We start from the raw sequence: 15,165 nt of genomic DNA on the forward strand, positions 1-15,165 counted from the left end.
ATAGACATTTTTTATGGAAATTGATAAATTTACTTAAAATTCAGCTGAGAATTCAATACATTTTCAATGATCTGAACAACTTTGAAGAGAATGAGTTTGGAGGATTTTCTACTTCAAGATGTTTTTCAGTCTGTAATGATCAAGACAGGTGGTGACAGCATAAAGACAGAGCAGTATTCAATCTAGCTGGGGACCGAGTCCAAGAACACACACACATATGTGTTGTTGATTGACTTTTGACAAAGGTACAAAGATAAAATTTAGTGAGTAAAGGATATTTTTAACAAATAGAACAGTTTGATAATCACAGACATAAATTAACCTATACCTGGTACCATATGAAGTAGCTTGATGAATCATAGAGGTAAATGTAAAGCCACAAAAGGAATAGAAGCAAACAGGACAATCTCTGAGACACTGGTCTACACCATCTTGTCTCATATAATACCAACATCAGGATTCATGAAAGAAAAGCTTCATAAATTTGACTTCTTTATATCTGGTAAACTGTTCTTTGATTAGAAAAAGAACCCAGGAACTGGGAAAGAGAACCTGCAGATCTCATAACTGTTGAAGAGTTTGTTTCCAGGGCATGTGAAGAACTTTGCTTTTCTAGTAGAATGGAAAATACAACCAATTAGGAAATTATTGTCAGTTTTCTAAAATATCACACACATAGCTCCTATCCTCTGCCATCTTCTGCTGCACATGTTTTCAAAATGAAAGCCTGTGTCCATTGCAAAGTCTAGACATGCATGGTTAATGACAGCTTCATATGTTATAGCCACAAGGTAGGAGCAACTCAGATGCTGACATGTGAGACAATTCATTAAGTGTTTGTTATGGTTTGTGATACAGACACAGAACACAGTGATAGAAACCAGAGGCCCCTCACCCCCACCAAAAAAACAAAAAAAACAAAAAACCAACAACAACAACAACAACAACAACAAAAAACAAACACAAACTACACGATCCACATACATTGAGATTGTACAGAATTAGTGGTTGGCTGGGGTGGGTAAAGGCATAAAGATACAGGAAGCATAGATTCAATAGGGTTTTGTGGAAATGTCTGGGGCAAAGGTGTGTTCACAATCTGGTACAGAGCCAACACTCGCCAAACTGTACCCTTGTGTATTAGTCAGATTTATGTTGCCATAATAACTTCTGAGGTTGATACTTTGGAAAGAACTGTTGCCTTACAGTTCTGACAGTTCAGGAGTAGGGGTCTCTTTATGAATACCCTGTTCCTGATCCCCACCCAGCAGAGAAGTGACTAGTTATGTGCTGAATGTATTACGATCATGCAGTGGCCTCTTTTTACACTGACTTTCTGGGTTTGTTTTTTGTTTTTGTTTTTTTGTTTTTGAGACAGGGTTTCTTTGTGTAGCCCGAGGTGTCTTGTAACTCACTCTGTAGACCAGACTGGCCTGGAACTCAGAGATCCACCTGTCTCTGCTTCCTGAGTGCTGGGATTAAAGGATTGAGTCACCACCATCTGGTACCAATGACTTTATGTAAGAATGAGGATGTATTCCCATGAAAAAAGTATTAATCCCTTCACATCACCCTTTAGAAATTAACCATTTTTCATGAGACCATGCCCGTAAAAGATTCCACCCCTTCAGCATTGCCACACTGAACACCAGACTTCTCAGACTGGGCATGTGGAGAGGCACATTGTATCTTAACCAGAGCACTGTGTGTAATTTACTGCTCAGTGGGGCTATTAAGGTGAATGTGTTTTATTTTTTGTATACATTGTGATTTCTTCATTTTTCATTGACAGTTAAACTTTATTCTAAGGCTGGAGTTAGGAACCCAAATGATAAAGAGCAATAGATGCCTCACAGAGCTTGGATTTGGGAATTTCTCATTATCAAATTGCAGAGATGTAGAATTACTACTGGAAGGTTAGGGAATTGAATTTATTTTGCCCAAAGGTATCGCAACAAACTAGGAAGTGAAGCATAGTTGTTTTCTGGATTTAGATCTGACATTTTTTTTTTGTTTTGTTTTGTTTTTGTTTTGTTTTGGCTTTTCTTTTATTTTTTTTAAATGAACTATTTTACTAATTTTAAAATTTAAACATTAAAAATTGTTTTGTCTACATATTTGTGCCTGGTGCTCACAGAAGTCAGAGTTGGTTGTTAGGGTTGTCTTAGATCTCCTGGAACTGAAGTTATAGATGGTTGTGAGCTACCATGTGGGTGATGGGAATTGAACCTGGGTTCTCTGCAAGAACAGTGAGTGCTCTTAATTTCTGAGCCATCTTTCCAGCTCTGCCTGGCATTTTTGAACCTGAGGTTGATTGCAGAACAAAAGCCCCTTGTCAGAAGGATTGGATGTTGCCCCATAGTGCTCTAGTGGGTTCTTAACAGATACAGATAGTTTCTTTTTTAAAAAAGAAACCCCTTCTGAAAGGGTTGTGTTTCATCTAATTGTATAAAACCTGTTTCCTCTAAGTTGAGTATGTGATACTTCCTATAACATAGCTCATGTAAAATTGCCGTTTCCCACCATACTTAGGACCAGGCACTCCGTCTTAGTGCTCCATGATGTGTTTCTAGGATGCAGTAATTCACATAATACAATTACTGTTCTATCTCATATATCTGCAAAACCTTAAAATACTGTTGAACAGTTGAAATCGGGAGCAGAGACCACACACAAATGTTTATACTGGACATGATGCACCGCTTTGATCCAGGCCCATTTACTCTTTCTTCAGATAGAGTGCCTGAAAAGTTGTGTCTTGGACCCCTTGCTCAGAGCAGGTTAGGCATGAGGAGACTGGATGGACACATGGAGATTGCTAGTAAAGAAAACCAGGAGTTGATATACCTGGGGTGAGGGAGGTGAAAAGAAACAGGAAAGGAAAAGGCAGAAAGTGGTGAGTCTAGCATGCTGGCAGCTAACAGTCCTACCAATTAGTTGCCTCTGGGGAAGTGATGGTTAATAAAAGCAGAAAAGCATAAAGTACTTGTTCTGTGGTGACACTGGCCCCATTGTCAGCCATTCCTTCTTTCATTTAATACTAATAACGGCCACACATACAGCATTAAACCTCAGTTTCACCAGTGAGGAACCTGGAAACCTAGCAAGGTCGTCACAGCCTAGTTTGAGACTTAGGTGTATGCTTTTACTTGTCCCTCATTCTGTATTCCTTTCCTGGTAATTGTAATTACAGGTTTTCAATAAAGAAAAGAATAAAGCTTTTTTTCTTTTTTTGGGGGGCAGATTTTCCTAAGTTATCCTGGTTAGCCTTGTATACTTTAGTGGTTTTCATGGTTGGCCTCCTTGGTATATAGAGTTAGAGTGTGTTTGACCTTATCTTTTTAAGGGTCAGAACATATTAAAATATTTTAAAGCAATTTTTTACTTTATGTAATAGGAATTATTGTCCTACTTCATATGTCTAGAAGACCTTAAAATAATGTTAAACTTAAGCTTTAAAAGTTTAGTTAGTTTACCACTAAAGGATGTTAAGATAGTAGCTGAGGATGTAGCTCAGTTGTATGAGAGAGACCCTGGGTTCCAGTCCAGCACCAGATAAATCCATACATCCAGTGTCGTGACATATGCCTTTAATCCCAGAAGTCAGGAGGTAAAGGCAGGAGGATCAAGAGTTCAAGGTCATCTTTGGCTACATAGAGAATTCAAGACCAGTCTGGGATATATGTGATGTAGTTTCAAAAAAGAAAAAAATATTTAAGACATTGATTTTAACTTTTTTTTTGTCTTGAAAAGGTTAATGCACATTATGTGTGCATCAAATCTAGATTTCTGGATATGAAACTATGAATTGATGTCATTATCTTACCTATTAAATTAAGTGACTGGCTTTAGATACAAGTGTTCAGGAGCTTAGTTCCCTGTCTTTCACAGTGTCCTAAGAGCAGGATGTGCGTGCATACATGTTAGCTTATGCCATCACTTACTGCTTGTTAAGAGAACAGTGTGCTGTGTGTCTGACTCTATGTCTCCGATGATGTAGACATGACCTTGAAGGAAAGGTGTGGCAGGAACAATTTTTGTCTGGCTTTTAAATGGCATGTAGTACTTTGAATGCATTGGTTTAACCTTTAACTTTGACTCTCTTTTCAAGATTACAGCCATCACTCTGAAGCTCAATTTTGAATTTTTTTTTTTTTTTCCAGAGCTGGGGACTGAACCCAGGGCCTTGCGCTTGCTAGGCAAGCGCTCTACCACTGAGCTAAATCCCCAACCCCTCAATTTTGAATTTTAATGTTTTTTCTATTTTAAAAAATTTATGTTGGGTCAAACACTCTGCCTGTGACATACCTGTCAGTGTATCCTTATTTTTGTTGCCCTTTATTGTGCCATGACTTGGCCAAGAGGGAAATGGCTCTGTGAGCTTGCCCACTTGGGTCACAGTTTCTTTCCCAATTGGCATTCTTTGTTAGAACTCCTGTGACATGGCTTTTAGGATTCCAGGAGTCTGCTCCGATACTCACATGCTCTGCAGCTTGGCAAGCGACAGTGCTGCCTGCTCAAGGACTCCTGTGTCTAAAAATGAGTTCCTACAATGTCTGTATGGCACTGAGTAATGCTCGGCTCATGGAGTTCAGAAAATGCTAGTTTCCTTTAGACTGTCTTGGAGGCTTAAATGGTGTGTATATGAAACACTCAGTTTGGTCCTGGTACTTACTGACAAGTAGATGCTAGTGGCTCTAATTAAAGTATTTCAGTGATGTTATCTCTAAAGAGCTGTGTCCTTGGATCTCTGCATATAAGATATCTTTAGCTAATTTACTTGGGGGGAGTGAGGGAAAGTAAACAGTTTCTATATTGGCTTCTCCAATAGATAAAAATTACAGATAAAATATATCAAGTAAATATATAATTATTTTCTAATAGTCAAGTTTAGATAGTCAGTTCAAATAGGCATTGATTTTTATTAGTAAAACACAGATCTTGATGGGCATCATAACTTTGCAAACTTTGAAACAATGTTAGTGTTTAACCTGATTTTCTTATTTTTTCTTATTGTCATCTTTATAGGTTTGTGGAATCTTGCGTCTTTATTTTCCAACCTTTGTTTATTTGTGTTGATGCCCTTTGCCTTTTTCTTTCTGGAATCAGAAGGTTTTGCAGGCCTGAAAAAGGTAAGTAAATTAGGTTTGGATTAAATTTATTAAATCACTCATATTAAACTAGAAGTTGATATAAACCAACAGTTGAATTACTAAATAATGATATTGCCCCACTGTTGATAATATTAATAATACTGCACGGTGAATACCTTGTGTACTCATCAGGGAATGCATTTATGGTGCACATCCAGCTTGATGAGTGTCTCCAGTGGATCTGACAACCTGACATCACAGCCATTAGTTAGGCCTTTCAGGGAAGCTTCATCTACTTCAGAGCCCAATAGGACACACTTAAAGTACAAATATTTTCAGGATAGTAACATATTATAAAAATCAATTACTCTGCAGTATATAGAACCCCCCTCCCCCATGGTATTGAGAATGGCCCATCTTATAAGAATGTGGAAGACTGGGGAGCGAGCACACTGGGAAGCTTTTCAAGAGCATCTGAAAACAGCATGGTTTTATAGCAGGGGATAACTGACTCTGACTTTGATACAGAGTGTCTAGCCACAAACTTTTGAATATAACTTTAGGATTTAATGAAAAGATTTAAGTAGTTAATTCTTGACAGAGTGACAGAGCTAGTGTGACAATTGAAGCATTTTACAACATTCTGAATCTTCTATTCCTATTGTAATGTATGGAGTGAATTGTGCTTATCTTATGTGAAATTGTAAACTGTGGATTATTGCTTGTCCCCTTTTTTGTATGTGGCATATGAGCATTTTGGTGTGTGTTTACATATGTTCTTGCAGGTCCATGTATGTGTAAAGGACAGAGATCAAAATTGGCTGTCTTTCTGTTTGCTTTCACTGTTATTTTTTTTTGAGACAGGGTCCTTGATGAATCTAGAACTCATTAATTTAGCTCAGCTGGCTGGCCAGTGGGCTCCAAGGGTCTTCATGTTTCTGCCTCTCTGACACTGGAGTTACAGATACACACCACTGCACTAGCTTCTACATGAGTGCTAGGGATTTGAACTCAGGTCCTCATGCTTACATGGCAAGTACTTTACTGATTTCTCATGGATTTGTATGCCATTCTTGCCCAGGGACATGTGATGACTGTTTTAGTTTTAGTTGTGCTGCCAAAAGAGCACTGTTGATGTGGGAACAGTCTGAGTGACACTGGTGACAGGCCCTGAGGGGTCATGTGTTTGTGTGGGTTTCTTGTTAGTTCAGATGAACACTGTAGGTGAAAGGCATCAGTTGACTTCCTGTTTAGTAAATGTACAGGGACGAGAATGTCTTGTGCTTTGTTTTCAAGCTTCACATTGAGAAAACTGGCTTTTGTATGTTGGAATTATTTTACATTCTTTTGTATTAAGATTAACAATTAAATTGTGTAGTAACATAATTACTTGGTTTTAATTTAGAAAGCTGCAATAGCTGACTGTGGTGGGTAGTGCACGCCTTTAGTTCTAGCACTTGGTAGGCAAAAGATAGGTGGATCTCTGAGTTTGGGGTTAGCCTGATTTAGAGAGTGAGTTCCAGGACAGACAGAGATTAACAGAGAAATGCTATCTTGAAAAACCAAACAAACAAAAACGAAAGTTGCTTTACTATTTATAGTTTCTAGAAGGAATTATGGCTAAAACTGAGACTCAGTGGTATTAAATACTGTTAACTTGTCTGAAGACCCCGTCTATAAAATAGCAGTGGCTTCACACCTGACTTTCCCAAAGGCATTGTTCTCTTTGTAGTCCCTTGTGGAAAGCACAAGGAGTCCAGCAAGAAGAGGAGAGATGGTCAAGGACAGAGTGTGGAAAGGGAAGACAAGAGGACTGGGAATGCTGACAGTAGAGCAGCTGTGCTGTTAGAATGTAAGGAAAAGGGGGGTGTCTTCGTCAGGGCTTCTATTCCTGCACAAACACCATGACCAAGAAGCAGGTTGGGGAGGAAAGGGTTTATTCAGCTTACACTTCCACATTGCTGTTCATCACCAAAGGAAGTCAGGACTGGAACTCACACAGGGCAGGAAGCAGGAGCTGATGCAGAGGCCATGGAGGGATGTTACTTACTGACTTGCTCACTTGCTCTCTTGTAGAACCCAAGACCACCAGCCCAGGATGGCACCACCCACAATGGGCTGGTTCCTCCCGCCTTGATCACTAGTTGAGAAAATGCCTTACAGCTGGGTCTCATGGAAGCATTTCCTCAAAGGAGGCTCCTTTCTCTGTGATAACTCCAGCTTGTGCCAAGTTGACACACAGAACCAGCCAGTACAGGAGGCATCCTGAAACCCACGGCCAGAGGGATTCTAGACCAAGTATAGAGTACACAGCTTGACAGAATGCTACAGTGAGCCAACAGCCTGAGGGTGGCCACTAGACACTTGAGATGTTAGTTTCTGGGAAGTTTGGAGCTAGAGTTTTTCATAGATAGCTGTCTTTTCATCAGAAACGTAGTAAGCAGCTCCATGTGCAAGTTACTGTGTCCTTAAAGGAGCTTTCTAGGGCTGCTCATGAAGAGCTCAGACTCTGCATTCAAGGGTCAGACAATAGGGATAATCAGCGATGCACACAAAGAAGCCATAGCTTGCCTTATGCTGAGGAACTGTGGGAGCCACGGAAAGAAATGGTGTCTTGATCTTGGGGTAAGAGCGGGGCGGAGGCTAGCTGGGATGGGGCTGAGCGTTGAGGGTGAGCAAGGCTCGGAAGAGAAATTTCAAGGCTTGCCCTGTGGTCTTGAGTTCTGATTGAATTGATGAATGCTAGAGGATGAGGAGCAGTAGAGGGTAGAGGGAGCCTCAGGATAAGGTTCTGGAGGGTTTAGCTCTGGCAGGTAGTTTAGATTTTATGCTGTAGACAATAGGGAGCTGGAAAGTTGTTTTTCTGGAGTGTTTTTGCACCTACTGTTTCATTTAAGTTAGTGATAATTCTGCATTTCAGTGTTTTTCATTTGTCACCAAGGAGAAGAGTACCCTTGGAGCACATGTTCTACCTAGTGCCAAGTGCTGCTGGGGAGGGAGTCATGGAGGCAGTCATGCACAGGTGTATAGGTATTAGATGTGTAGACTCACTAAAACCACTTGCTAGTGTCTGTTGTGTGCACAGTTCCTCCTCTTCCTAACCTACCTGGATGCTGCTGCTGAACTGTCCCTCTTTGCTGTTCCAGGAGGATCTCAGTTCACACTCCTCATGAAGATGCGGTTGTTAGCGAGATACATCACGACTTAAGGCAGCCTGTGATTTGGGCAGTCCTTGCCTTTGCTTTGTCTGCACTGACAAGCCAGGAAAGGGACTCAATTAGAGTGAGGCATAATTGACAACAGGTTCTGGAATTAGACTCAGTGGTGAAAGCCAGGAACAGTCACTTCTTGTGTTTCTCCTCTTAGACCCGTGGGCTTCCACCTTCCTACTGCTGCAACCTTTTAATACAATTCATCATGTTGTGGCAGCCCCTGACCACAAAATTATTTTCATTGCTACTTCATAACTGTAACTTTGCTACTATTATGGATTGTAATGTAAGTATCTGTGTTTTCTGATGGTCTTAGGCAACCCCTGTAAAAGGTTCATTCAACCTAAAAGAGGTTTTGACCCACAGGACTGAAAACCACTCTCTTAGACCTCACGTCAGCAGGGAGAAAGAGCTGAGCCCAAGAGACAAGCATGACATCCCATGTCCACATTTGCACAGCTCTTGCTGTTAATTATTTTTACTTCTAATTTTTCTATAAAATTGGCTTTAAAAACCCTTGTCCTAAACACATATTTAAACATATTTCCTCCCTCCAAACCCTTGGAGGGTCACCGTGCTCTTCTTCATCTTTCATGGCACTGAAATGTTGAGTGGACTTAGTGTTGAATGTTTGGACAGCGTGGTCAGCATCATCAAATAAACTGATTTCCAGCCACAGGGATTTAAGAATTGTCTAGCATGTAGAGGCCAGGAGGTAGAGTTCAGATGATTCAGCCTGCTGCCAAGACTGATGACCTAAGTCCAGTTCTCAGGTCCATGTGGTTGAAGTAGAGAACTGACTTCTGCAGTTGCCCAGTGATACCTACATGTGCACCGTGGCACAGGTGCCCCCACCAAACAAGCAAATAGATAAATTCAGTTAAAAAGAAAAGAGAGACGATAGACCGTGAAAGGACCTTAAGTGTGGTGTTTTACATAGCACGGTGATTTAATTAAGACGTACATAGTCTGTGAATGTACTCGGCCAATGAGTGTGTTTATTGAAGGCACTGGCTAGTCCTGAGTAATGACAGATTTCAGATGGTCTAACATTCTAAATTATTTTCTGCACTTTGAAGTATTGAGTGTAGAAGCAAAACAAGCCAGTTTTAGCATTAGGAGTTGTGTCCTTTGACAAAAGCTACTGGGAGGTAAGGTGTATTACGGAGCCTAGTAGACATGTTTTCAGATTAAGTGGTCAATGCTATTTTAACGTATATAAAAGTTTTAAAATCAGTTATAGGAAAGCAACAAAGGCTGCTGGCACTGTACTATAACTATATCTTCAGTGTGTTGAAATCTAGTATGACCTTTCACTCCTAGGGTCTATCTGCACAGGTTCTCAGTGTTTCTCCAGCAGCAGCAGCCATCTCTATAGCTTCTGAGGCTGTATCAGAACAGTGAACTATACTGTGAGGCCGCTCTTTGTGCTTTGATTGATCAAAGTCATCAAAGCGTTTATGAGGATGGCTGAGGCCTACACGTGCTCGTGTATGCTCCTGCACAGCTGTCTGCTGATTGACTTCATTAAGCACATCTGTCTCTGACTGATACTGGAGAGAGGGTAGAAACTTTCTCAGTGTAAAGTACCCCATGGTTTGAGTCATGACAAACTTACAGCCTGGCTCGTTCCATTCCCCTTCCCCTGTGACCACCCTCCTGGGGTGTTTTACTGAGTTTACATCTGGTATATTCTCTAAGTGGCACATGGCCCCCCATGTAACCGTGGATTCCCCTGGGCAATCGATTTTTAAAACAGCTCCTTGCATATTGTGCAGAGATGCGGAAATTGGCTACTGGCTACAGGATGGATGCAGAACTTGAATTGAAAATCCAGCAAAGCAGAATCCTTTCCTTAGTTTTTAATTAAACAGCTATGTTAATTCAAGCAGGGCATTTTAGGTCTAGGGGGCTGGTCATTTTTTCTGAGCTGTAAGTAGCCTTTCTTCCATCTTCTCACACGGGGTGAATTGCTGTTTTATTGGGGCCGTCTAGTCACTTTTTTTTTTTTTAATGAATTCTCAAGTATGAGAGAACATAGTTTTGAAAAGTGATTTTCTTTTAATAGTAAGCAGCCTGCTTTTGTTGTACGGATTTTACTTCCTTCTGTAGTGAGGTTTCTTAGGTATATACTATTTTGCAGCCATTCACTAGCACTGCCATAGGCATTTGGTTGTGTGTTTGAACATGATTCTGTGCTTGGATCTTAATTCAGCTCTGATAGGAAATGCCTATGTTGAATCTGTTTTGACCTCAGTCATTCAATGGTATGAGCGAGTCAGTGGTCTGAGGGGTTGGGTTTATCTTAGGGGAGACCACAGTGCTGTGACTATCCGCTTTGTCAATGGTATAATTCTTTCTTCCTCTCCTGTTCAGAAAGGACCTCCTGGTTATTGATAGTAATTCTGGGTTCATAATGAACTCCAGACGGTAACGTACTGGCCAGTGTTAAATGAGAGGAATATATCAGATTCATTTTGTATGTTACCATCATATTTTGAATTAAAACTTTATAGAGACAAAATTAACTTAAAGCAGGGAAAAGATCTCACCACATGATTGTTTTGTAAGTACAATGTAATGACAGATTAATTCATAAGCTCAGGACTTTTCTGGTAGCAGATTTATATTGCCCTTTACTTTAATGCCTATCTTTGATTTGAAGTCCTAGCATAAAACTTAACATAACGACAGCAACATCCTGACCAATTATCCATCTAGCCATCCTAGAGTGTCCAGAACCTCACACATGATCTGTAGGATTAAGAGGTTAGCTCCTGTAACTTCAAACAAGTGCTTTCATAATAAAAGTAAAATGCACAGAATCTGAGGTCACTTCCTCTCTTAATTAGTTGCACTGGCCAGGTGGAGGCGAAGTGCTCTGTGCTGGGCTCAGGCTGTCCATAAAGCCAAGCAACATGACAGCACAATAGAGGAGGAACAAAGATCGTTTTAATATGTTTCTATCCTGTGTCACAGTTTGAGATTGCCCTGGTTTATGTCGCTTTTGGCAAACTTACATAAAAGTGACCTTGTACTGTATTTTATGACCAGATGACTTTTCCCCTCAGTGGCTAATTTGTCTCAGGCCTCCATCTTAAAGAGAAGAGAGTAGGAAGTCCAGCCTGGGACTCCATGAGCTTTCATTGGATTCTTTCATTATTTTTGCTCCTTTTTTTTTTTTTTTTTTGCCACTGATGATCCATAAATTGTTGGAAATGAGCGATTAAGGAAGTGCTGCTTAGTGTTAGTGGCAAATGCGCATACTCAGTCTGGTTCTGCTGGGTGAGAGGAAATCACAGACAAGAGGAAGGCTCCTGCTGGGAACCTTGCAAGGAAATTTGACTTGGGCATGTTTTGATCTTGGCATTTATTACAGAAAATGAAGTCATATCTCACTAACTGTTGCTATGTGTTAATTTGATTCTCCCAACACCTGCAAGAAAAAAAATGTAGTCATGTATTAATCAAAACTCTCTGCCCTCCCCCCACTGGGGAGCACTGGTTTCTTCCCAGAAATATTAAAGACAGGATTGTCTGTTTTCAAAACACTGTTCTGTGAAGGGTGGCTGTATAGTCCCTTAAACTTTCCATATCTGGAGATGCATGCAGGAACTCAGCAGAACTGAGCACAAGAAAAGAACATGTGACATTTCACTTGGTGGTTGCTCAGATTTACAAAGACTGTAACTTAAGCTCTTAAAAGAGTGAGGTAAATAAAATGGGTAAATAGAAATAACTGTTGCCACCCTTCTTAGTTCTCTGTATGTGTGAGGGACTGGATGGATTACATCCCTGGCTACACTGTTTGCTTTTGTTGCCACTGTTCTTAGTACCCCTGCATGTGTGAGGGAGGTAATTGCATCTTTAGTTATGCTGTCTGGTTGTTTTGTTGATGGTATTGGTTTTTTAACACAACTCAACATTCAGACTCTATGGTTCTTTTATCTCATCCTCTAAGTATTATGTTAATTTTCTCTGTACCCATAAAGAATAAGGGATTTCTAGATATAAGGCTAAATTGTCTCTCTATTTGCATAGTAATGAGTTTTGGACTCAAGTCCAAACTCTCCTTACCTACTGTGCCTCAGATGTATTTCTCAAGAGTGTTTCTGTGAAGCTTGCTGCTCTTACCTGTGTTGGTATCATGTCCAAAGTGTGCTGGGAACACAGTTATGCTCAGTGCTCACACGTGTTTAGCATGTCGAGGGTTGCTAGTGAGACAGCAGGAGCATGGTAAGTGTTACTTTTTCACACTGTAGCCCACTGAGCTTGTATTGCTTTGAGTCGGGGGGGGGGCACATGTGTAATTGCAGCATTTGGGAAGCTGAAGCAGGAGGATTGTAAGGACTAGGCTAGCTTGGCCTACAAGGTATGAAGCCAGGTCCCATGACATTGTATTGTCATGGGGCTCTTTTGTTGATCTATCTCTTGAATTATAAGGTCTGTTTTACTTAGAAAAGTACAGATTCCAAAAGATGGGCTGTGCTGCTTTCATAGGGAACCAAACCTCAGACTCCATTTTATAGGATGATGAAATTAACTAACGTCTCAGAATGTCTTATAGTTCAGCCTTTTGCTAAAAGAGTAGAAGAGCTTTGTGAGGGAAGAAATAAAAAGCTACCAGCTTCACATTTGAAAGTAATATGCTTTTAATTACCATGCTCCCACAGCTTACATTCAGAAAACAATTTTATAGAAATAATTATTGCGGGGTTGGGGATTTGGCTCAGAGGTAGAGCGCTTGCCTAGCAACCGCAAGGCCCTGGGTTCGGTCCCCAGCTCCGAAAAAAAGAAAAGAAAAAAAAAAAAAAGAAATAATTATTGCTAATTAAAACTTTCCCTAGTTTTTTTTTTTTTTTTTTTTGGGGGGGGGTGTGGGATTGAAAACTATCTACTTTTGGGTTAAAATGAATTTTCTTTGAAAGTGAGGTTAGATTCAGATTTTATGCTGCTGGAGACTTCTTAGGTACGAATCCCAGGCCTACCACACAGGGCCTACCATGTCCCATGCAGTTTCAGTTGTAGATCTTGTGTCTAGTTGACATTTAAACTCATATTCACTTGCTTATAAAATCATTGTTCAGTATGTTGCCCTGGTAACAATTTGCAATGTCTGTGAAATATTTGCCAATGACTCTCTGTATCTACACAGCTGAAACTGTCTGGTTGAAACTTGGAGCAGTGTATTAACTGACAGCCATTATGTAGTTTGTATCCAAGGACTAGAAGTGACAGTAGCACTGTTTGACAGCTTAGTGTAAGTGGCATCTCAAGTCGTGGTGAACTATTCACCACAGACATCACCTCAGACAGAGTCTGTGCACATCTTCAATTGAAAGAAAATTCTAATCTTGGTAAATACTGCAGCGATGCCTTTTAAATAGCAGACATATTAACCTACATATGTGTATGTATCTTTTTAGTGGTTAAAATAAGATCAGCAGGTAAAAACTGCAAAACAGAGGGATACATTTATAATCCAAACATTAAAACAAATATATTAAAATGAAGAGAGTTCCCTTTTTTTTCTTGGAATACACTGAAAGAAGAAATTTGAAATGATTTTTGTAACAGTAGATTTAAATATTTATACCCTCTGATTCTAACAAGGATTACCTATTAATGTTTTCATTATATAATAATGAGTCTTAAAATCTATAAGCAGCTGTTTTTAGCATAGGTTTATGAATGGCTTACATTTTAAAAGATTTATTCTATTTTTTGTGTGTGAATGTTTGTATGTGCACCACATGCGTGCCTGGTACCCAAGGAAGAAGGTGTCAGATCGCCTGGAACTGGTGTTATGGGTGATTGTGAGCAACCATGTGGGTGCTGGGACCCAGCTCAGGCTCTTCTGCAAGAACTCGTAACAGATGAGCTACCTCTCCAGGTCCTAAGACTTATATTTAAAATTTTTTTGAGGTATAAAATTATTGGCTGAATATTTTTTACTTCTTTTAAAAACACATGTAGTTTACGTCATATTTCTGGTGTAAGGTTTATTTTGTTTGTTTTATTTATTTTGTTGTTTTGTTTTGAGACAGGGTTTCTTTATGTAGTCCTGGCTGTCCAGGAACTCACTCTTTATACCAGCAGGCCAGACGTGAACTCACAGAGCTTGGCCTGCCTCTACCTCTTTCGCGCTGGGATTAATGGCATGTGCCAGTGTATCTGGCAAATGTTTATCTATCTTTTGTTAGGAAAAATTTAATGAAAGACTACCCTGTGTTGTGGTAAGAATGTATTTCATTAGATAACTTTCGATACCTTGATTCCAGAGAGGAATTGTCTTTTCTTTCTGCTACTATGTTGGTACACCTTACTGATTGCTCATGTGGAGATTCAGCTATTGTCTGTTTTTTTCTGGGTCAAGGCTTCCTTCCCATACAAAGTGCCTTTTATTGTTTTTTTAGAAGTATAGTTGCTTGTATAATTAACTTTCATAAAAATTTTGATGGCCTCTAATAGCTGACAAACCTGTCCAAACTTATATTGTATGTCTTACATACACAGTGCTCTGAAAGCCTGACTCTGTTTTTTAATTTTTTTATTAGATTTATTTATATTTTATTTTGTGTGTGTGTGTGTGTGTGTGTGTGTGTGTGTGTGTGTGTGTGTGTGTGTGTGTTTGGTATCCACAAAGGACACACGAAGGCATTTGGTCCTTTGAGCAACAGCTATAGGAGATTATGAGCTGCTATATAGATGAGAACCAAATCCAGATCCTGGGCTAGGGCAGCAAGTACTTCTAACTGCTGAGTCGTTTTTCCAGCCCTGCCATCTGTCTTTTTAATCCATTGTTTCCGTTAGGCACACCTGTTCTTCCTGTGTTGTTCTTGATGAACTCGCCCCTGCCT

General features: G+C 39.9%; 1 protein-coding gene across 8 annotated transcripts in view; it reads left to right on the top strand.

The window, feature by feature from the left end:
- Nucleotides 1–15,165, top strand: part of Lmbr1 (limb development membrane protein 1) — a 140,162-nt gene that overhangs the window by 52,180 nt on the left and 72,817 nt on the right. For 6 of the 8 annotated variants that reach the window (XR_015685617.1, XR_015685618.1, XR_015685615.1 and 3 more), the window contains 1 exon segment: nt 5,029–5,132. The exons of the other annotated variants lie outside the window; for them this stretch is intronic. Coding sequence is in view for 2 of the 6 variants with exons in the window: in XM_087657917.1 (XP_087514043.1) it covers nt 5,029–5,132 (104 nt within the window). In the remaining 4 variants the exon portion in view is untranslated. 8 annotated transcript variants of the gene reach the window in all.

This window comes from Rattus norvegicus, chromosome 4 (assembly GCF_021556685.1).
Source record: "Rattus norvegicus strain SHRSP/BbbUtx chromosome 4, alternate assembly SHRSP_T2T, whole genome shotgun sequence".
Lineage (NCBI taxonomy): Eukaryota > Metazoa > Chordata > Mammalia > Rodentia > Muridae > Rattus > Rattus norvegicus.